Source organism: Hippocampus guttulatus, chromosome 2 (assembly GCF_054856545.1).
Source record: "Hippocampus guttulatus isolate MCC_2025c chromosome 2, RoL_Hgut_1.0, whole genome shotgun sequence".
In the NCBI taxonomy this organism is placed as follows: Eukaryota; Metazoa; Chordata; class Actinopteri; order Syngnathiformes; family Syngnathidae; genus Hippocampus; species Hippocampus guttulatus.
In genome coordinates this window covers 32,114,140-32,137,011 of record NC_141262.1, presented here as the reverse complement: position 1 = coordinate 32,137,011, position 22,872 = coordinate 32,114,140, and the positions used below count along the sequence as shown (strand labels likewise).

General features: G+C 44.0%; 1 protein-coding gene across 5 annotated transcripts in view; it reads right to left on the bottom strand.

Annotated features, from left to right (window-relative positions):
* LOC147209608 (glutamate receptor 3-like) overlaps positions 1 to 22,872 on the bottom strand; it is a 130,265-nt gene that overhangs the window by 57,002 nt on the left and 50,391 nt on the right. For all 5 annotated transcript variants that reach the window (XR_015100263.1, XM_086105724.1, XM_086105725.1 and 2 more), the window contains exon 4: positions 624 to 811. Coding sequence is in view for 4 of the 5 variants with exons in the window: in XM_086105724.1 (XP_085961850.1) it covers positions 624 to 811 (188 nt within the window). In the remaining variant the exon portion in view is untranslated. The remainder of the gene's footprint in view (positions 1 to 623; positions 812 to 22,872) is intronic.

Genomic DNA, 22,872 nt, shown 5'->3' with positions numbered 1-22,872 from the left:
CCACTGTTTTAAATTTGTCATCCAAACACGCCTTTACAGACCTTGCTTAGTGCATAAGGGAAAAAAATAAATCCCAAATTGGTATTGTCCAAAATTTGGTCTTGTACAATGCAGATAAAGATTCAGGGTGTTGAGTCCAACTTCTGGTAAATCAGTTAATTTCTTAAAACCTTTATCCACATACTGCAGCTTTTTTTTGTGTGTGCGTGTGTGTGGGGGGGGGGGGGGGGCTGTAAATGCTGACCATGGCGCAATATAATCAAGTCAGCGGGAGGGCGAAAACAATATTCTAAGTTGGGCATTAAGCTAAGAGGATTTTGATTGAAAGAAACATCCTTCTTCTTTGCACTAAACTACTGTGAAAGTAAAGCTTCAATGAAGTACCAAATGACCGGGAAACAACACTGACGTTTCCCTTAATGCAATTGAGACGAGGTATCCCTTGCCCTCCTCTTTTCACCACGCCTCATGATTGAACCTTTTAATACCACACAGCCACGGAAAACTTGGTGTCCTTTTAAACCTGAAGTCATTGTTGCAATTTCATTTTCAAGGTGATTAAACGACAAGAGTGTGGCTGTCTCAGGAATAAACCGTATGCGGTGACTGTGGTGAAAGCTTACCTGCTCTAATATGGTGTTGATCCTGTCCACCTCACAATCAATCACAAAGCGCTTTTCCTGCCTCCTGTCCATCTCCTCAATGATGCGTTTGAACTCCGCCGCATCCGTGGTGCTGCTGACAGAGCGAGCGGTCACCTGCCAGTTGTTGGCCACCGCCGCCTCCATGATGGCCTGCAGTATGGAGAAGCCTGGAGAGAGAGGGCCAGATAGCCGTGACCCTGAGAATTAGACAGTGAAAAGGCTGGCACAATGTAAGAGTTTGCCAGGAGTTTGAAGGCTGCTAATTTATTCTCGAGAGCTTTCGGTTTGAATCGAGAGGTCAAAGGCCATCTCATTACAATCTAAAATAGCATTCAGCAAGTCCCACTAGAATATTGTATGGAGCCTTGGCTTCGTGCAGCACTGTGTGTGTGTGTGTGTGTGTGTGTGTGTGTGTGTGTGTGTGTGTGTGTGTGTGTGTGTGTGCGCGCTGATCCACATTTGCATATTGAAAAGACAATATAATGAAAAGAGTGGAGTCATATCTCCATATTATTAAAAGATCAGCAGGTGATGTTATTGCGCTTGGCAATCAATTGAATTATGGCATTTAGATCAGTGACATGCTAACATTGATGCCTCCTGCTTATCGTCTCCTTGGAGGATTGTTGTGGCTCATATTGGGACAATGAAAGATTTATTGAAGACAGATCTGATGCAGAGAAAAATGTGAAATAGTAATGTTTAACAGATCATTTTGAAACACTATGGTCAAATCACAGACTTACATGGTTGTTGTTTCTTTGTGCAATGACAGAGGACATATGAATGGCCCAACTGTGCGACAGTCTGCGATATACAGTAGTAGAATGAATATGATGAAAATAATGGAACTCAAGCATAGTGCTGAGCTCTCATTAAGTCAGAGACAACGGAAATCTATGGAAAGATGGATTCTGTTAATGTTTCACTATTTATCATCACACTTGCATTGAAGGGTAAAGAAATACAACGTATGTAAAAAAAAAAAACTACAAAAAAAATCTATCTATCTATCTATGGGTATATGTCATAGATATCAGTTTTGCGTTATAGACAAAAATACATTGTTTGGACAAAAATGCCAATTTGGGGATTTCTCTAAAATAATCTCTTTTGAAGGGCTCTATTTTCATTTCCCACATGTATCGTAACTATATAAGCTGTGTTTTTAGACGATGGTAGCACATCTCGAAGACCAGCCTGAAATTAACCCAGATTTCCTGACTACGTCATTCACAAATGATTCCTAGAAATGGACATCACAACCAATAAAATCCACTACAATGTGACACTTCCCTCCAGCAATAAATCAAAAAGAAGACGAACGCACGTATAAGTTTAACAATGTACAACACATAACAACAATGTTAGGTTAACCCTTCCTTTCATGAGAGCAGATCATGTGATCTGGACATAATCCACATAAATTGTCAGTTACTGGGTGTCTTTCTTTGAAAAGTCTATTTCTACTTTTAATTTAATGTCGTCATTCGTGCATGAAAGCAAGTTACTGTATATCACAAAGGCAAATCAGTCCTATTCACATATGAGCATCTCCCACTAGGGCAAGACTGACAGTGCAGCAGGTCGGGATTTAGTGTAAACATTTTACACACACCAAAAGTTGAGCTGTTTTTTTTCTTTTTTAAACACAGCTAATAGTCTTTCTCTTCTAGTCTCTGATTTCACAACACCTCAATTGAACTATTGTCATTTGGGGAAAACTTAGTGCTGAAATTCTAATTTGTATACCTTTAAAATAAAATAGAATAAAAATGTATCAATTGTGTATATTTATCGGAAAAAGTGGTCAAAGTTAATGTCCGTCATTACTGTGAGGTCTTTTTTTCGCAAGGCCTTATCTCGGTAAACAGGCAGTCTCCAAACAACCTCGGCGACCACAGCAAAACGCCTTTCTTCATTTCTCTGCTTTTCCCCCTTTGCAGACCTTTTGAATGGCCAAGTAACCTTTTCTTAAGAAGCAGCGTTCGTAAGTACTCTGAGACTGTTGCACAGTATGTGTCTGCCCTTCCAATGCGCCTCCTGCACTGCAGCAAATAGTCACATCATCAGCAGCACATGACCTTTTGGTGAGTATAGCCGAGACCAAGTCGGACTGTGTCATCTGTCCCGAAGAGCAGGGGTGCTCCCTCTGGAGACGTCCACCTGTCAAGGACTCAAGGTTGTCTAGCGACTGGTTGTCAACTCATGAGTACACTGAGCATATTTGTGGGGGTTTTTTGTTTTTGTTTTTTTGAGCTGGGGGCATGCACATGTGAGCTTGTTGTCTCTTGGCAAATCTGTCAGTCATAGCAACCACTGACCAATGTAGTGGACGAGGGTGTTTTCACAAGAATTTACTTGTTAGTCAATTCAAGTGCACTTTGACAGTGCCAAATAGCAACACAAGTTGTCCGAAAGTTCTTTATACATATGTATATGAAGCAGATCTCGAACCACTCTATTCACACATTAAGAGACCAAGTGAACTCACTTGAATCCAGTCGAAAATCACATGAAAATAAAAAGAATCATGCTTTGCGTGTGCATGGTATTGTCTGCAGGCAATCAATCTCCTCCTGAACAGTGGGCATAAAAAGTTTACACACCCCTGTTCAAATGCCAGATTTTTTTTTGCGATATTTAAAAAAAAAAATGTGAGCAAGATAAATAATACACAACTTTTTCGGCCTTTAATGTGACTTATATCCTGTACAACTGAATAAAAATATAGCTTTTAGAGGGGAAGTAAAAATCTCACACACTTATAATTGGGATGAATCTATGTTCAGAATTAATGAACACCATTTAAACTCGTGTCAAGTGGAAGTCAGAACACTATGGCCCCGTTTAAAATGCCTCTGTTTCACCTCAAATAAAGTTCTGATATTCTAGTAGGCTTTTCCTTAAATGGTTTTGCTTTCCACCAGAAGCTTGAAGGATTTGTGCTTATGCTTACTCCTATTGAGAACGGTTCATAATTTCCTCTCAGCCCTGGAGTCCCAACGTAAGACAAACTACCCCAAAGCATGATGCTGCAATTGCCATGCTTCATTCGTCTGTATTGAAGGAACCAATCTTTCGGTATGTGTGTTGCTCGCCACAGGACAGACTATCGACTATTGGAAAAGTACAGCTGCTTGTTTGCTTCTAAACTCGGCTTGTAGCGAATATGAGTGACATTATGCACGCTGTGATTGAGAGATATGTAATTATGTCATCGTGGTACTCTCTTCTTACTCGTCAACGGGGACTTCAGTTATGCTCCTATCTCATTTACTGACAGTTTCAAACAATGTGTGGAACAAAAGGGAATACAACTCGAATTAATGTATTCTTCTTCTTATTATTATTATTATTTTATGTTTTGTGCATGACGCTTTGTGACAGCTGTACCTGTTGTGAAGGTTCGGTGTCCTTGTGTTCGCGCCAAACATATCTTTTGAAATGATGGCCAAAAACATTGATTTCTTTGGACCACAACATGCAAGAAAATATTTTAAATGATTTATTTTGGCCTAAGATTTCATATCACAAAATAAATAAAGAAATTGCATTTGAACAGGGGTGTGTCGACTTTTGTATCACCTGTCGATGGGTGTGGAGTTTTACAATTCAAACGTCGCAAATTTGACCGGGAAAAATGCCTGACAATGAAGGGAAATTGTCTGAAGCTTTTCTGAAGTGTCACCTATTTTCCACGAGCGCAGTGGCGGCAGCAGCAGTCGCTCATGCGCTGCCCCTCCTTCCATCTGTGGTACCTACAGCCAATGTGACGATTTGAATAACATGGATGCATTATTCATTTTCCTGAGGCAAACGCTCAGAACCCCACCAACCTCCAGCCAGCTGGATGGCATGGCAGGCTTCCCAGCAATAAAAGCTCCTCACATTAAGAGATGTCATGCAGTTTAACTGGGCTAAAATGCTCTCTGGTGGGTTGAGACCCAGTGAGTGGAGGGCTGGTGCAGGCAAAAAGATCAATGAACCATCATCTTCCTAATAATCACCGTGTATAACTTGATAATTAAAAATAAAGTAATGCGTAAAAAGCATCCTAACAGAGTATTGGGTATGGTTGGCTTGACTCTTGCATGCTCAATCCTGATTTATATCAAGTGCTTTTCTAAGTAATAAGAAATCCTATAATGTGTTAATTTTAAAATATCGGATGTGAAAGAAAACCACGCAATATGCAAATCACAGTGAGCACTGGCATTTTTATCAATGAGATTAGAATCACACAAACCTTTTATTTTGAAATTGCTGATGTTTTCCTCTCTACCTGCCTGTGGCAAGCCACAAACGCTGCGCCTGCGAACAATTGGATTCATTGAAGATTCAAGGAAGATTCCATGCTTGCCTGCTTTTACATTTGTATGGAAATTAGCAGATGGGATCTGCTTCGAAGTAAATAGTCTGTCAAGAAATTGATTACTTTAAGTCCCGTTTCCTTGAAAGTCAGCTCTGAAGTTGGCGGGCCTAAGGTCAACTTTTAAAACATGTCACGAAACTCCAAGAGTGTAACGTCATCTGACCACAGCACCACAACTCTCTAAGTCTTAAATCAAGAAATCCCTCGATACAATGCATGCTTCCGTTGCTGGAATACGTAGTCCATGTATTCCCTCGTGCGTTGAGTTGAACAGGCTAGCTAGCCATGCAAAATCATCCCAACAAATGTATTATTGATTGTCAAATAAACGTCCATTACTGGCGACATCATTTGGTACTGTCATGTTCCGTATTTGGCAGCAGGTGGCAGGCGTTCCATTTCGGCCGCCTGCACACCTGCTGCCTATTTGTCGGTGATTGCACCTGCTTATCTAGGCGCTCCGGCGGTTGACTCATTGCCGGAGTATTGCATGCCGTGCCACTGCTATTGCCCAAGTATTTTAGAAAACGCTGCTCGGATACTATTGCTGTTCTTTACATTCTTCGACGTTCCATTATTAAGATTATCGTAATTACCTCATTGATTCCCTTGCCGTTTTTTGCAAGCGTTTTTCGTTGTTTCGTTATATTAATTCCTGGTTTTCGTTAGTAACCAGCGCTATCTGTTTTTTCAATTAGACGGTGTAATTTTGGTTTGTAATAAATATTATTTTGTGTGTATTTTTCAGTGTCTGCTATTTCGGAGATCTCATTCTCATTTGCTCTGTTACGGACGGAGCAGTTCTTTTTCCTGCTTCGTGCGTAACGTGACAGGTACATCTGCATAATATAATGAGATAGCTGGAACAAAATTTCCTGATTTACCAAAGTAGTATTGCTCAGAGAGATATTTATGGAGTACTTTATACCAGGGCTCAGCAAACTGAGAATTGCTTCTTTGGTACCAGTAAAAAAAGACGATTGCAGTTTTAAAAGCGTTCTTAGTTTTTTATGTCATGAATTTCGCAAACGAATGCAGGCGGCCGATGGATCTGCGAGCGGGAAGGCGGTGCCGCTGTGGGAGTGGTAACAGCCAATTTCTATCATGACCAGTCAAAGTGTGCCGCTTTCTTCCCTTTAAATGCAGCGCGCAAGTCGTACACTTGAATCTCGACATGGCGGACACGTATATACGCTTTATAGTGGACACTTGCAGACCACGACCCACCCCTGATTGTTCATGTGCAACCCCATAGCTGTTTAGCCCAATAATTCATCCATCTTCCGAACCGCTTGATCCTCACTAGGGTCGCAGGGGGTGCTGGAGCCTATCCCAGCTGTCTCCGGGCAGTAGGCGGGGGACACCCTGAATCGGTTGCCTGCCAATCACAGGGCACACAGAGACGAACAACCATCCACGCTCACACTCATACCTAGGGACAATTTAGAGTGTTCAATCAGCCTGCCACGCATGTTTTTGGAATGTGGGAGGAAACCGGAGCACCCGGAGAAAACCCACGCAGGCCCGGGGAGAACATGCAAACTCCACACAGGGAGGCTGGAGCTGGAATCGAACCCGGTACCTCTGCACTGTGAAGCCGACGTGCTAACCACTGGACTACCGGGCCGCCCTAGCGCAATAATATGATTAAAAAAAAAATCTAAAAGAATTTTTAATCAGGTTAGATGTTGACTGTTGACATATTTATGAATGAATTACATCTTATTAGACATGCTGTTCACCCTTTGCCGGCCACGTCGATGTAATCTGTGCAGGTGTAACATTTTGACAAATTCTACGTAAATCTTCTCATCGTCGTTGCACCCACAAAATTCTGATTTGTTAATCCTTCCTATGCCAATTTGTATCTCAATTCAAGTCATCGTCAAAAACCCGCGTTACAGCCCTAGTTGTAATTAATGTGTGTGGGTTTTTTTTTTTGTTTTTAATTGATTTTCTTCAACATTTCATAATACATTCCAGTCCGTGAAGGAATAAAGTTGAATGTGTGTCACACCGTACGAGGCTGTGTTTGCCTTTTCAGTGCACACACTATCAAGCCAGAAGCTTTAAAAAGTGAATTCATTGATTGAGTCTGTTATAAAACAGGGGCTGTGATAACTGTAATTGCATAACTGCAGTAGCCACTGATGTTTTTCCCACACAGTGCATGCTCATTTCCATTGTCTGACCATGCAAACTTGTCATCAAAGTCGAACCAAGAAGAACCGTGGGCAGGCGGTGTGTGTGCGTGTGTCTCGAATCTGAATGTGTGAAGGGGCACATTTGCAGTGAAACCTGGGAGTTCAGTTGCTTTTTAAATCTCAACACCCACTTGGAACAACTGTGTGCCAGAGTGCATGCAGACGCCGCAGTGATGGGTGGAAACTCACTCAACTATTTCATTTTTTAACCGATATCCCAACCTTGCAGTCTACAATCAAATCCCGCCTGAGCCTTATGACGCTCAGTGTGCACATAAATCACACTTGTTGTGGCGGCCAGCGCCGTCTTCTCCTTTGCCTGTGAGTCGGATTTTAACAGGATGACTTCTGAAACGTCACCCGTGGCGGCTCAGCTGTAATTGAATTGCATCTAATCTCATTGCCCGGCTCCTCTGGTTCCTTGCTTCTCATTAGGGCCGTGGGCAGAGTGTCACAGGCCTTCATCTCCTGAAAGTTCTCCTTTGCGACCCTCTCGCATATCGCACGGCTGACCCAGGCTAACGAGGCAAATTAGAGAACCATATTGCACATACGCTTTAGCCGCAACACACTGTCGGCTTTTCTCGTACCACAGATTCACACCTTTTTCTTTTCAGAAATCTAAATCTAAATCTAAAAAATTTGCACATACCAAAAATTCCAACTCTGTTCTTTTTCACCGATATCATCCCTTATCTTTTAATGTCAGTCCATATCATTTAATATCATTCCACACTTTTCATCCGCATATTGCCAATGTTTCACTAACACTGTCATTCAATATTAATTCAGAATCATTTCATGTCTTTCAATGTCATTCCATAGGCTTCGCTTTTATCCCACGATTCCATTTTATTCAATATCATTCCATCTTATTATACATGACTCCATATTTTTTCATTCAGCATTCCAGTATTCGCCTGCAATTTCGTCTTAAATTGCATTCTGTCGTCGACTAATCTGATCAAATACAACCAAGCAATAAACAGACATAGCTTTAGCTTGAATCGGTTCCCAGGATTCCGTAAGCAATCTAACTGAAATATCCACATGGTCATGACTTCGACTGTAAATGCGGCTGCTCTCTACTCTTTACTTGCCAATGCACAGCAAAATGAAGGTCTGTGAAAGAGCGACACAGACCACTGAGCACAGTCTAAGGTTTCAGAAAGTATCAGCTACAACTAAATGGAAACTACCAAGATAATGGCTTGAAGCTCATAACTGTGAACCTGACTTGAGAACACGTTTCGGACTGCACATCACTGAAATAGGAAGGTAATTTACACGCTGGACGCTGGGACATTTGCAGGATCACACCATATGCCGTCCTTGAATTTCCACAATTTGAACATATTCAGATTTTTTTTTTCTTAGTGGGAAAATGCTTGGTAAATTCATATTGTGAAAAATAATAAAATCAAATCAAATCCAATCTTGTTTCTGACAAATGAAAACGGATAAATACTCCAAATTGATCCTTCTAATTGGTTTCCAAATTGAATCAAGATAAATGGGCTGCACTCTTTCTTGGCCTTTTCGAAAAGGCTTGAAAAATATGTTACTTTTAGGGGTGAAGGGAGATATATGACTTCATAGGAACCTTTGAAAAGAGTATTTTCAATTTGCAGCAGTGAAGCAGTGGGGTTGAAAATGATATTTTTGCACAAGGCCCCAAATCCCATGTGGCATCCCCGGGACTCTCTGAGTGTTCATTTTGATGACTGATCTAAACACACCTAACTAAACAAACACAGTCCCACTCGCATTCCCACCTAGGGGCAATTTAGAGTTTTAATGACCCTTATATGCATACTCCACACAAGCCCACGTTGAGACTCTTGACTTTCAGGCATTTGTGCTAACCACTACAACACCATTATGCCCTGAAGATTAAATGTGAAATCATAGTATTAATATTGACTATGCAATCCCTCCTACAAAAAGAAACAAACAAATAAATAAATACATTTTAGCTCAATGAATCACCAAGTGTGCTGCATTGCGTTCATATTCCCAGTGATGCATTGTCTCGCTTGTCTTTTGAGTGAGCCAAAATAAATACAGTAGTTACTTACTATCCCTATTTGCTGCCTGCTGACTATTTGCCTCCTGGCTAAGAATGCTGAGAGGATTCTGTGAGGATCACACCCCCGCCTGTGTTAGCACAGTGGAAAATACAATCTTTGGCTTCGTAAAGCCTTTATATTGTCTCTCATTAGTCATTTGGCAGTGGGCCATTGATGTAAGACGAAAATGATGGTTTGTGGTTTTAAACACCTCGTAGAATGCTACCGTGATTAAATTCTGATGGTGGACTATAATTGAGAGCATGGAAGTGGCTGTAAAATTGTGGCATTTAATGTGCGGAGGTTTTCAAGTGGAGGTCATACTCTTGGCTGTTTCACGAGAACAAAGACGTATTTAACAATTTCAATTTTTGAAAGCCATCACCTTACCGTGGTGGAGGGGTTTGTGTGTCCCAATGATCCTAGGAGCTAAGTTGTCTGGGGCTTTATGCCCCTGGCAGGGTCACCCATGGCAAACAGGTCCTAGGTGAGTGTCAGAGATTTTCTCGGACAAAGTTAAAGAAATGACTCGGCACACAGGAAAATTGTCTTCAATATCGGCGGAAGCGGATCTCTGAGAGCGAACGACGGTTAGTGGCTCCGCGATCACACTCAAGCTCCCTTCCTGCCAATTCAGGCTTTTATTGTAACATACAAGGAAAACACTGCCCCCGATATTTGCATCCGGCACCCACGGTCCGGCCCCTCGGTAGCGATGGGTTACCTGTGTTAAACATTGAACCACCAGTACATTGGCGCCTTTTCTGGCTGGTCTAAATCGAATTAGCATGTTGTACACTTTGCGGATGGCCAATGTCGTCTGGGCGCGACGGGTGTTCTCAACTCGTCTTTTGTTGTTCAACCGCTGTTCCCGAATTATTCATTCCCCTTTTGTGACCAAGTTTCGCCCTCTCCCCCGTGATCGCCCACCTGTATTGATGTGCTAATTGTGGACTTCAACAGCCCTCTGGCTTTGTGCACAGGAATTTGGGGGTGCTGGATACGCACCCAAACGTTTAGATGTGTCCAGATTAAATGAAACTTTAAACATGATACAATTTTGCTCATAGATTCCTCTAACAGTGAGGGACCAGACAAAGCACGACTCATAAAACCCCTTATGATAAATAAAATCAATGGCACTCAGTTTCCCTTGCCCGGATGCGGGTCACCGGGGCCCGCCTCTGCAGCCAGGCCTGGAGGTGGGGCTCGTTGGCGAGCGCCTGGTGGCCGGGCCTACACCCATGGGGCCCGGCCGGGCTCAGCCCGAAGAGGCAACGTGGGTCCCCCTTCTCATGGTCTCACCACCCGTGGGAGGGGTCAAAGGGGTCGGGTGCAATGCGAGCTGGGCGGCAGACAAAGGTGGGGACCCTGGCGGTCCGATCCTCGGCTGCAGAAGCTAGCTCTTGGGACATGGAATGTCACCTCTCTGGCAGGGAAGGAGCCCGAGCTGGTGTGTGAGGTAGAGAAGTTCCAACTGGATATAGTCAGACTTGCCTCCACACACAGCCTGGGTTCTGGTACCAGTTCTCTCGAGAGGGGTTGGACTCTCTTCCACTCTGGAGTTGCTCACGGTGAGAGGCGCAGAGCAGGTGTGGGCCTGCTCATTGCCCCCCGGCTCAGTGCCTGTACATTGGGGTTCACACCGGTAGAGGAGAGGGTTGCCTCCCTCCGCCTTCGGGTGGGGGGACGGGTCCTGACTGTTGTTTGTGCTTATGCACCAAACAGCAGCTCAGCATACCCACCCTTTTTGGAGTCCTTGGGGGTGTGCTGGAGAGTACTCCTGCTGGGGACTCCCTTGTTCTGCTGGGGGACTTCAATGCTCACGTGGGCAATGACAGTGAGACCTGGAGGGGCGTGATTGGGAGGAACGGCCCCCCCGATCAGAACTCGAGTGGTGTTTTGTTATTGGACTTCTGTGCTCGTCACGGACTGTCCATAACGAACACCTTGTTCAAACATAAGGGTGTCCATATGTGCACTTGGCACCAGGACACCCTAGGCCGTAGTTCGATGATCGACTTTGTGGTTGTATGATCGGATTTGCGGCTGCATGTTTTGGACATTCGGGTGAAGAGAAGGGCGGAGCTGTCAACTGATCACCACCTGGTGGTGAGTAGGCTCCGATGGTGGGGGAAGATGCCGGTCCGTCCTGGCAGACCCAAACGTATTGTGAGGGTTTGTTGGGAGCGTCTGGTGGAATCCCCTGTCAGAAGGAGTTTCAACTCTCACCTCCGACAGAGCTTTTCCCATGTTCCGGGGGAGGTGGGAGACATTGAGTCCGAGTGGACCATGTTCCGTGCCTCTATTGTTGAGGCGGCCAATCTGAGTTGTGGCCGTAAGGTGGTTGGTGCCTGTCGTGGCGGCAACCCCCTTACTCACTGGTGGACACCAGCGGTAAGGGATGCCGTCAAGCTGAAGAAGGAGTCCTATCGAGCCTTTATGGCCTGTGGGACCCCAGAGGCAGCTGACGGATATCGACTGGCCAAGCGGAACGCAGCTTCGGTGGTCTCCGAGGCAAAAACCCGAGCGTGGGAAGAGTTCGGTGAGGCCATGGGTTTCTGCTGACTTTGACTCGGGACGTTGTGAACCGGTGGGCAGAGTACTTCGAAGACCTCCTCAACTCCACCAACAAGTCTTCCTTGGGGGAAGCAGAGTCTGGGGACCCTGAGGTGGGCTCTCCTATCTCTGTGGTTGAAGTCACCGATGTGGTTAAAAAGCTCCTCGGTGGCAAGGCCCCAGGGGTGGATGAGATCCGCCTGGAGTTCCTCAAGGCTCTGGATGTTGTGGGGCTGTCCTGGTTGACACGCCTCTGCAACATCGCGTGGTCAACGGGGAGAGTGCCTCTGGATTGGCAGACCGGGGTGGTAGTCCCTCTTTTTAAAAAGGGGAACAAGAGGGTGTGTTCCAACTCCAGAGGGATCACACTCCTCAGCCTCCCTGGTAAGGTCTATTCAGGGGTGCTGGAGAGGAGGGTCCGTCAGGAAGTCGAGCCTCAGATTGAGGAGGAGCAGTGTGGTTTTCGTCCCGGCCGTGGAACAGTGGACCAGCTCTACACCCTTAGCAGGGTCCTCGAGGGTATGTGGGAATTCGCCCAACCAGTCTACATGTGTTTTGTGGATTTGGAGAAGGCGTTTGACCGTGTCCCTCGGGGAGTTCTGTGGGGGGTGCTTCGTGGGTATGGGGTACCGAACCCCCTGATACGGGCTGTTCGGTCACTATACCACCGATGTCAGAGTTTGGTTCGCATTGCCGGCAGTAAGTCGGAATCGTTTCCAGTGAGGGTAGGACTCCGCCAAGGCTGCCCTTTGTCGCCGATTCTGTTCATAACCTTTATGGACAGAATTTCTAGGCGCAGCCGAAGCGTTGAGAGGGTCCGTTTTGGTGGCCTCAGTATTGCATCCCTGCTTTTTGCAGATGATGTGGTGCTGTTGGCTCCTTCAAACAGGGCTCTCCAACTCTCACTGGAGCGTTTCGCAGCCGAGTGTGAAGCGGTTGGGATGAAAATCAGCACCTCCAAATCTGAAACCATGGTTCTCAGTCGGAAAAGGGTGGAGTGCCCCCTCCGGTTCGGGGGGGAGATCTTGCCCCAAGCGGCCGAAATGAGTTTTCTCCGCAGGGTGTCCGGGCTCTCCCTGAGAGATAAGGTGAGAAGCTCGGTCATCCGGGAGGGGCTCAGAGTCGAGCCGCTTCTCCTCCACATCGAGAGGAGCCAGATGAGGTGGCTTGGGCATCTGATTCGGATGCCTCCTGAATGCCTCCCTGGTGAGGTGTTCCGGGCATGTCCCACCGGGAGGAGACCCCGAGGAAGACCCAGGACACGCTGGAGAGACTATGTCACCCAGCTGGTCTGGGAACGCCTCGGGATCCCCCGGGGAGAGCTGGAAGAAGTAGCTAGGGAGAGGGAAGTCTGGGCTTCCCTGCTAAAGCTGTTGCCCCCGCGACCCGGCCCCAGATAAGCGGTAGAAAATGGATGGATGGATGGAATTTTTTTCATGTTAACTGCAAGTGAGTGACAACTAACCCCACCCTTTATCCTACTGGACTAATGGTGAGTACGGCCTTCATTGATGTCAAGAGGTTAGCGGCTTTTACCAGAAAAAGGTAAGCATAGAGTGTGGAACAAAAGCAAGATGTTTCAGAAGCTAACACTGGAATCTAACCTCTTTGCGAGCTCACAGTGAGATAAAGGATTCACTTGGTTGTTTAATTTCAATGGATGGCCATACACTCCAGCGACCTATGCATCCATCCAACCATTTTCAAATCTGCTTATCCTCACGAGGGTTAGGGCGTGCTCGAGCCTATCCCAGCTGTCTTCAGACAGTAGGCGGGGGACACCCTGAACTGGTATGGAAAAGTCAGTCACATACAAAGACAGACAACCCATTTTCCACATTATGTCTCATGTAAAAAAAATGATTGCACTACTTCTCCCGGCATCCCTGCCAACTGTAGAAAAGAGCTGAAGTCGCTTGGAGAAGCGGGAGTGTGAAGTGAAAGCAATAAGTAGCCGAAGAAGTGTGAAGCCAAGACTTTCATGTGGTATTTACAGTGAGTCTCTAACCAAATCTGTTTGGCTGCCAAGTGTGCTAATCAAAAAGACAGCACATGTCAAATCAAACAGAAGCAACGTGTTGCCAGTATCTTTCGAAGTGCATACATGCAGAGGAGAGAGAAATATCCACCCACAGACTCACTCAAACACCGCCGTCTCGCTCTGTCTGCCTTGCGGCACGTTTTCAGTACTTGGATAGAGAATGTGATTGTGCGTGTGTGTTTCGTATGGACAGTGTGCCTGTTCGATCAATCCGAAAGGGAGGCACAAAAGGAAAGATTCGTATTTGTGAGGCACATCTACAATCAATGTGTTGTTTCTTCCACACCTTTCATCAACTCGTGCAATATTCAAATGAGCTTTAGAACTTGGTGGTTTCCTTGGAAAGGAGAGTAGGCTCCCAGCAGTGATTTTATGGCGGCTGAAGCCAGCGTTGAGTGGGTAGCGGAATGGCTTTAGTCCAGCTTCCCCTGTAAAAATTGGAAAAGTGTGCTGGTTTGTTGTGTGATTCCTGTGACGGACGACTCTCTCTCTCTCTCTCTCTCTCTCTCTCTCTCTCTCTCTCCATCTCTAACATGTTTTTAAAGGCACTAGATGTGGTCTCTTCATGGGGTAATAGTGTGGTGCTTCTCGCAAGTTGCACTCAATGAATACGGGAATGCCAATTCAACTATGATATCAGTTTTTGTGTGCAAAATAAAGAGAAACACCAGTGAAGCGTGGCCTCATTCAAATTTCTTTAATACTATTTTTCATGTGCATTTTATGGGCTCGCTTGCCGTGCCCTTTCTTGTCAGCGTGTCCGAAGTGATTTCATTTGTCTGATGCATGCATAATTTAGTTGTTATAAAGCGGGCGTGAAGGAGAAGGCCATCGAATCACACAAGTCATGTGTTTGTGCAAAGTCTCTACAGGGATCAGCTGATGAGCCATCATGGTGACTGGGATGAGACAGTAAACACAAGGAAATATGATAGGTTCTACACTACAGCATGTGCATGGATCCAGCTAACGTGCATTTCATAAGTAAAAGAGCTTTCATTGGAATTGTAAAACTGTCTGGGTAGTTTCCTCCCACATTCCAACAACATGCATGGCAGGTTAATGGAACACTCAAATTGCCCCGAGGTGTGACTGTGAGTGCAAATGGTTGCGTTCCCTGCGATTGGCTGGCTGGCAACCAGTTCGGGGTGTACCCCACCTACTGCACGATGACGACGGCATTAGTAGGACTGTGAAATGAGGAAGAGAAAATGCATGGAAAGTCAAGGGGAGGTCTGGGGGGCACAGCCCCCCAGTATAAGCCGGGTGTCTGCCTGCGGGCCCCAGACACCAAGCAATTTAAAATGTAATGTGGTGTAGTCTGAGCATTTCCTGTAAGAAAATAATGGGTCTCAATAAGTAAATATTTTACAAGTTTTGGTCTCCATTTTGCCACATCAAATTCCAATTAAGTTTTCTCTTTTCACTTGTTGAAAATATATATTTTTTTCTTGTTGATGGCATCTTAACTGTGTCTGGCCGAAGTCAACTTATACCCTGCTCCTGTGCCCTCCTTGAAATATCTAATAATTGCACATGTAATTCATCTAGTAATCCAAATAAAAGTTAAAATAAAGTAAACAATTTAAAGAAATGTTGACTGAAGAAAACTTCTATAGGCATTTCAAAATGGCTGCGAAAAATCTTGCTCAATATTAAAGTGAGAAATACCTGTTATCTTCCAAATAACACCTTATTCTTGTATAATATCCTGTTTACATACACGCACACACACACACACACACGTGTATATATATATATATGTATATATATATATATATGATATACAGTGACACTCCTCTACAACGAAATCATGTTTGCAGCAAGAAATTTTTCACAAGAGGGGGTTTTTCACTGTAGCAAATTTGATCTCAGATGTAAGCACACCCACACCCACACCCACACCCACACCCACACCCACGCGTGTACACAAACGTATGTGTACACGCACACACAAACATATGTGCACTCTATTTTTATTCAAATAGTGCATAAGTATGAGCACACACTTATTTGACACTTCATATTGTCAGTGTAGAAAGAAAAAAAGGGAAAGAAATTGCGAAATTTACGATAAGCATTCACTTTCACTTACATCAATTTCTTGGATATCTTTTATTTTGCTTGCGCCGTCTTTCATTTTGATCACTTTTACCCTCTCTTCCAGCATCAGACCTCTTCTTGTCTTAGCTTCTTGACATCCAATGATCCGTTTTGCAGCCATTTTAGCAATGCAACGTCCATCCTCGTCTGAATCGAACAATAACAAATACTTCCTGGCATGCAGTGAACTTTTAAGTCAGCCACGGGACGCTTCATAGTCCTCGATGGCCATAGTTAGCTCTCCAAGGCTAAAATCCTTACGCGAACTGGAGCGCTTCTCTCTCATTAGCGCTCCAGTTAGCGTAAGGTTTTTAGCCTTCGAGAGTTAACTATGGCCATCGAGGACTACGAAGCGTCCCGTGGGTGTTTTTAGCATGATAACAAGTAAAGCATTCGAGGAAGCGTTCGTTTATTTGAATGTCCGTCGAGCCATAAGGAATTTACTCTGAGCATTTAATCGGATATTACGGATCTAGCTTCAGTATCTACACACATAGACAGTGAGGTCCCTCTTGGCCAATCGGAGGCCAGGATGATGCTCAGCAAGCCAATGGCAGAGCAGCTATGAGTATGTTGAGTCCAGGGAACCCGCAGCTGTGACCGAAATAAACATCGTTCACTATGTAAACCAGTGTGGTGGTTGCTGTTGCCTTTTTTCAAACAAAGCAGTAGAGGTCGCTGTTGGATAAGACTTCGTTGTAGTGAATGTCCTCGCGAGTCTGGAGCAGAGAAAATGATTTCGTATAACGCAACAGGGGGGTTTTCGTCGTATGGGGGCAGGAGAATGGGAATTGTGTTAATGCGTGAAGATTTTTTCACATAAGGAGTTATTTTCGCCCATGTAGGTTTCGTTATAGAGGAGTTTCACTGTATGTCTTAATCAGAATCTAAACAAAAAATGTTTCATAAATGCTTAGAACTACCTGGCAATTTGTAATTCAACAACTTCAATTTCACTCGTTCGGAATGTTTTTTTCCTTGTACGTGGTCCACCAAACGGGTCCTCCCGCCTGATCCGTACTTGATATGTTGGTGGCATAGCATGTAGTAAGCCTTGCCCGGTTCCTTGATTTTACGAATGTGGTCATGCAGATACTGGTTCCCGACTTTATTTTCAAGGCAATTCCAATTCCATGTGTTTTTGATGCCGTTTCCTTGTCAATTTTTTTCACATTGTCTTTCTCACTGTCTCCCTGTTGCACAGTATGAGTGACCCCCCTCCCCCAATGAATTTTAATGTAAAAATAGAGGTTTTGTGAAAATCATATTTTTCACAACAGAATCCGTGGAATTACACGAATCTGCGGAAATTTCACACCCTGGGTTAGGCTCCAGCACGCCCACGACCCTTGTGAGGATAAACAGATTAGAAAAAGGTATATATATATATATATATATATATATATAGAGAGAGAGAGAGAGAGAGAGAGATATGATAGATATATGGATGTGATCTGGGGTGCATTCAGATTTTCACTCTGACACACCACTCTGAGAGTACACTAAGGGAGTTTGGAGAGGCAACTTGCACTACGTCACCATTCATTTCCGTATGCAGCCTTTGTTATTAACCAATCAGTTGCTCAACTGATTCCATCTGAAGCACCTGACACACTGGGTGCACCATGTCACCAGTTGGAGCACCAAGAGCGGGCTCTGGCACTCCTTTTATGGCGACACTCTGAATAAGCTAACGTCACATTTCAACAACACCGCTCTTGGCGGAGTGAAGCAGTGTGCCTTCAGAGCATTTTAGCGAATGCACTCTTGATTGTAATGTTTAATCAGCTGTTTTTACTTGATGTTATTCGAGGTTAGAGGTGTGCCGAATAAACAGGTATGAAAGCGGGCATGCAAAATAACAAATGCTCTAGCGAGGAAAACCGTTTCATGTGTGTCTCTGTGGGTTTCAATTCATGGAAAAGCGTCCAGCTTGGTTCATACGCTCACCTTGTTTGCAACACTGTCAGCAATGGCAAAACAGTGCGATCAAATTAGAGCGCATGCTTGATGTGTCGGGCCATCAAAGGCATCCAGGAGAGCAGAGGGAGCCATTCATTGTTTGACTGTTTAAGCAACATAGGCAGCGGTCTCTGGATGGCCAATTAGGGGCTTTGTTGAAGATGAAGGTGTAAAGTTGGCGTTTGTTGCGGTCTCTCTCTGCCTGATGGCCCTCTTTCTTGAATTCGATCTCGCTGGGTCGCGGAGAGTAGAGATGAGACTAAGGACATGCGGTCATCCCATTCCCCCTTTCACAAGCCTCTTGGCCCTGTTGGGATGTCACCCTGCCAACTGAGTGAGGGCAGATTGATCTTGTTTGCCCGTTTAACAGCTCATCAACAGCATGTATGGATACTACAGAGCCATATTATTGGTGTGGTCAAAACAAACACATGTGAACGGCTTAACTATTAGTGTGACTGTGAATAATGTCACTCATACATGAACCCAATTCCAGCAACGTAGACAAATATGTGGGACTTGAACATGATCGATGTCGATTTTGTTTTTAGGCCAATGCACATTTTGATATTTTCTGCAGGAAAAAAAATGTGCTGACCAAATAATTGGGAGATTATTTAAAAAAATAGGTAGTTAATGATTTTTTTTATTACAACAACAAACATGAATTACAAGCTGCACATTGGATTGCTTGACAAAACGTTATTCTGTACAAAAATATGAATTTGGTGCTTCATTTTTAATAGCCCATTCAGGTACTAGGTAACTGAATGTTTTTCAGATACCTAGAAAACAACATTTGACGTCAAACTAAATGTTGAATAAACAGAAGAATTTAAGATTTTCAAAAGCAAAATATAGAAAGAAAAGTACTTTGCTAAAATTATTCAAAGAACGAACATACAGTCCAAGAGCATGATTTTGGGGGGAAAAAATATTATACAAATGCTATACATCATTGTTTTTCAAACTTTTTTCAGCCAAGGCACACTTCTTTCATTGAGAAAATCTCGCGGCACACTACTAGCTGAAAATGTGGAGAAAAAACAAAACAAAAAAACCCCCCTTACTTTAACAATTAACGTATTATATTGTTACTATAACCGTTTTTACATTGACGAATGACGTTATAACTTGAATGGGAATCAAATGAACACAAAGAAAAAAGTATTTTGTCATCTTTCATAAAGATTGTTTCACCATCATCCTGCATTCATGTGTCACAAATTCGCTTGTCTCTCATCTAAACACAAGGCAATTGGCTAGCTGTTGCTTCTCCCTCGCGGTATGGGAGGGTACTACACGATTACTTTCTGGGCGATAGACCGCACAGGCATACAAATTGGATATTTTCCCGCAGCACACCTGGCAATGTCTCGCGGCACAGGGTTTGAAAAACACCGCTCTACATGAATACATAAGCATCATAATGAGTGAAGCTGTTGGCAGAACACAATTTATGCATTATGTCCTTTAACGTTAAATCACATTTCTTCTACTCTCTAATTTTCTTTGCCATGAAAGGGACGACTTCAGAATCAAAAAACAGAGTTTTGACATGCGTAGAGTGTCATGTCAAAACATGTCATTTTTGACAGAGTTGCACTCGAGATATAGAATACGCAAGAAAACAGGAGGCAATTTTAACTGCACACGAAGCATAAATATCAACCTTAACACACCAAACAGAAAATAAATACGTTATATGTTGATGTCAGTACTTTTCAGTTCCATTTTAATTTAGTGAAAGTTAACAACAATTGGAATTGTACAAAAGTGCATACGATGCGTATTAATTAATGTTGTCGAAAAAATTTCATTTGAGTCCAACTACCTTCAAATCCACTTAAGGTTTGTTTAAAACATTGAGTTGCAAAATGACGGAGTAACTGGCCCGTAATATATATATATTTTTTTTCATGGTGTTCCTAAGCCTCCTCTGATCAATACACCCCTTTATTGTTCCGACTAGGTTTGCGTGAATGGACTCGCTGCAGTGCGGGGTCATTGGAAATATTGACAGAGGGAATGAAACAAGTACCTCAGGGATATTTCTGCACTGAAATCTAGCCATACAGTTTTCATCCTGCAGATTTCTCTTGAAAGAACACTCAACTTCCCAGCGCTGTAATGAGCTCATGACATTGAACACTGTTTCAAGTGCAGGTTCACCTGTCGAGCCGTTAAATGATGGACGTAAATTAAACGCCTCCATGTTTGGTGGGAACACAGGACCATTTCCTTTCTAACTGTACGGGCGGAGGAATAGACAGACTATTGTCTCTCCAGGGGCGTGGTGCAAGGAAGCCACTGAAAAAGAAGCACAGCATACAGGTACTGGTCCTTCAGTAATAATATTGACAGCTATTCCAGCTTATTTTGAGAGGAGATTCAGTCTTTTTGTCTTCACATAGTTTCATCTCCCTGACAAGCACAGAAGTAGGATTAGGGTATGTTGACACTATGTTCACAGCGGCCATGGCACGGAACGACAGTGAGCTCTGGGATTTCTTTTGTATTCAAGTGCTACTAACTTTTCTCAGAGTCGAAAATAGAATCCATGACGGGCCATGGAGGGACGAGGCTGCTGAGACCAAAGACTGACAGTTACACTATGTTTGGGCTCCCTGTTGACCAGGAATTTCAGTATGTTCCCTGCCGACGCGCCATGTTCTGCTTGGGGGTGTCTCACCTTTCTATTGTTCTGTTGTCAAGCAGGTTTGGAGCACATTTGTTGCCATGGCAAAGTCCAATGAAGCATGTATATTGTTGCTCAATACATGTTTGAAGTTTCCTGTCAACTCATTTAGTACTCTCTTGTATCAAAACATGTAAAAGAGGCTGTTACTCACATCCGTGCTGCACTCTCTCTATCTCTCTCTCTCTCTCTCTCTCTCTCTTGCTTTCGGTCTCTCGTGTTTGCTCTTGCATAATGGCCAATATTGCCCACCGTGTCCAGGTTTTTATCACGGGTATGACGATGTGATTTTGATAGTGAGCCTGTGATTTTACCATGAGTAGCTTTGGCTGCATTCTGGACAGATGGCCAAAAATGTGCTTTATGAGGCCACGGCAACCTTTATATCTGGTTGTCAAAGTCAAACCATGTCTTTCTCAAGTCCCAGTGAATGTTTGCACCAAATAGGAGAATGCTTCTCGAAAATCTTGAGATATACTACCCACAGTCATGAAACAATGAATGAAGACAGCAATTGACCTCAACTGAGCTCATTGAATTCATTTGTTCAAACTTTCTCCAAAAGAATTGCCACAATAACAGTAACGGTTCGACCAGAACTGAGTCGTGATGACCAGGCATGGTGGGCTTATGAGGTTAGGCAACTGTTTGACTGCAACTGCGAAATAATCAGTTCCAGTTTGCTCATCAGCATACAGTCCCTTTGGATTTGGAAATGATTTTTCCCAATTGTCACCATCACAAAACCTGTATAACAGTTAGGGTTAGGATTAAACGTAAAGTTTAAGTAACATTGTCACAGTCTTAACTGTCACACGGTTGCAGAATGAAGTCAATTTTAACATTCTCGGTGCAGTCCCCCGCTTTGAGGGATCACAGTTTGGTTGTTGGCGGTATTGGTGAAAATTCCCGACAAGCCAAACTCAAGGATCATGAAGATCACTCCGGGTATAGTGCTGGAGTCATTATGAGATGCAGCTCATACACCAAAAAACATCATCGTATAAGGATAGCGGGCAGAGCACAAGAAACAGAATGTGACTCATAAATCAAGTTGGGCTAAGATTGCTGAATCAGGGTTTGAATGTGCCCAGGAGAGACAATAATGCCTGTGATTATCTGTCCCTGCAGCACAGACCTAGCAATTGTGCATACCTGACCACCCCCACAAAATGCAGCTTCAACCTTGCCAGTGTCCGTGTTTTCAGGGGAAATTGGAAAGGACGGTTAAAAGCAAGAGAAAAGACAGGATTTGCTTTATTTTTTGGAACACTCATGCTAAAGTGTGAGTTGCTACGCATTGCCGAGCGGAAAGAAGGAGCAGCAACAGCAAAGTCAACATTTCTCTCGTGTGAAGCTTTCCCACATTTGAAAGTACAGAACAGAGCGAAACATGGTGGCAGCGCGTGTGTAGAAATTGGCGACGTTAAGAGGGGGTTGGACGAAACGCTAGCTCGTTAGCACGGAAGCTAACCGTGGACGTTAGCACGGAAGCTAACTGCGAACAGTCGCTACGCAGCTGGAACCCACCACCAGAGACCAGACAGCCGAACGCCAGCGAGCGTGAGGGAGCCGACAAACCCACTTGCCACGTTAGAAACACCCAGCAGCAAGCCCACTGGACACGTCACAAACTAGCATACAACCGGCTAGCAACGAGACCCGACAAAATGCCACCCAAACAGAAGCAAGACACAAAGCAGGATGAGGACTTCCTGACCCTCACTCAAGTAAACGAATTACTCCAGCAACAAAAAGAGCTTTTTACAGCGCTCTTGCAACAACAACTGGAAAATTTCAAAGGATTTGTCAAGATGATAATAGACTCAACACATTCACGACTTGACACTTTTACCAGGGAAGTCCAAGAAATAAAAACCAGCATCAACTTTACCCAAAAAGAGGTAGACAACATTAAAAAAAAAATCTAATCTGTCAAACTGGCCATTCCAAAGACATGCAAACAGAATTCTACAAAATATGTGACGGCATGCTTGTATTAACAGACAAGATGGACTACTTGGAAGGACAGTCAAGAAGAAACAACTTGGTAATTGATGGAATTGAGGAAAAACCGGGAGAAACGTGGACTGAAACAGAGGAAAAAGTTCAAAAAATCCTGAGAAGCTGCTGATACAGGGGCAAATTGAGGTGGAGAGAGCTCACCGCACAGGAAGACAAGAACCTGGAAGACCTCGACCGAGGCCAGTTGTGGTG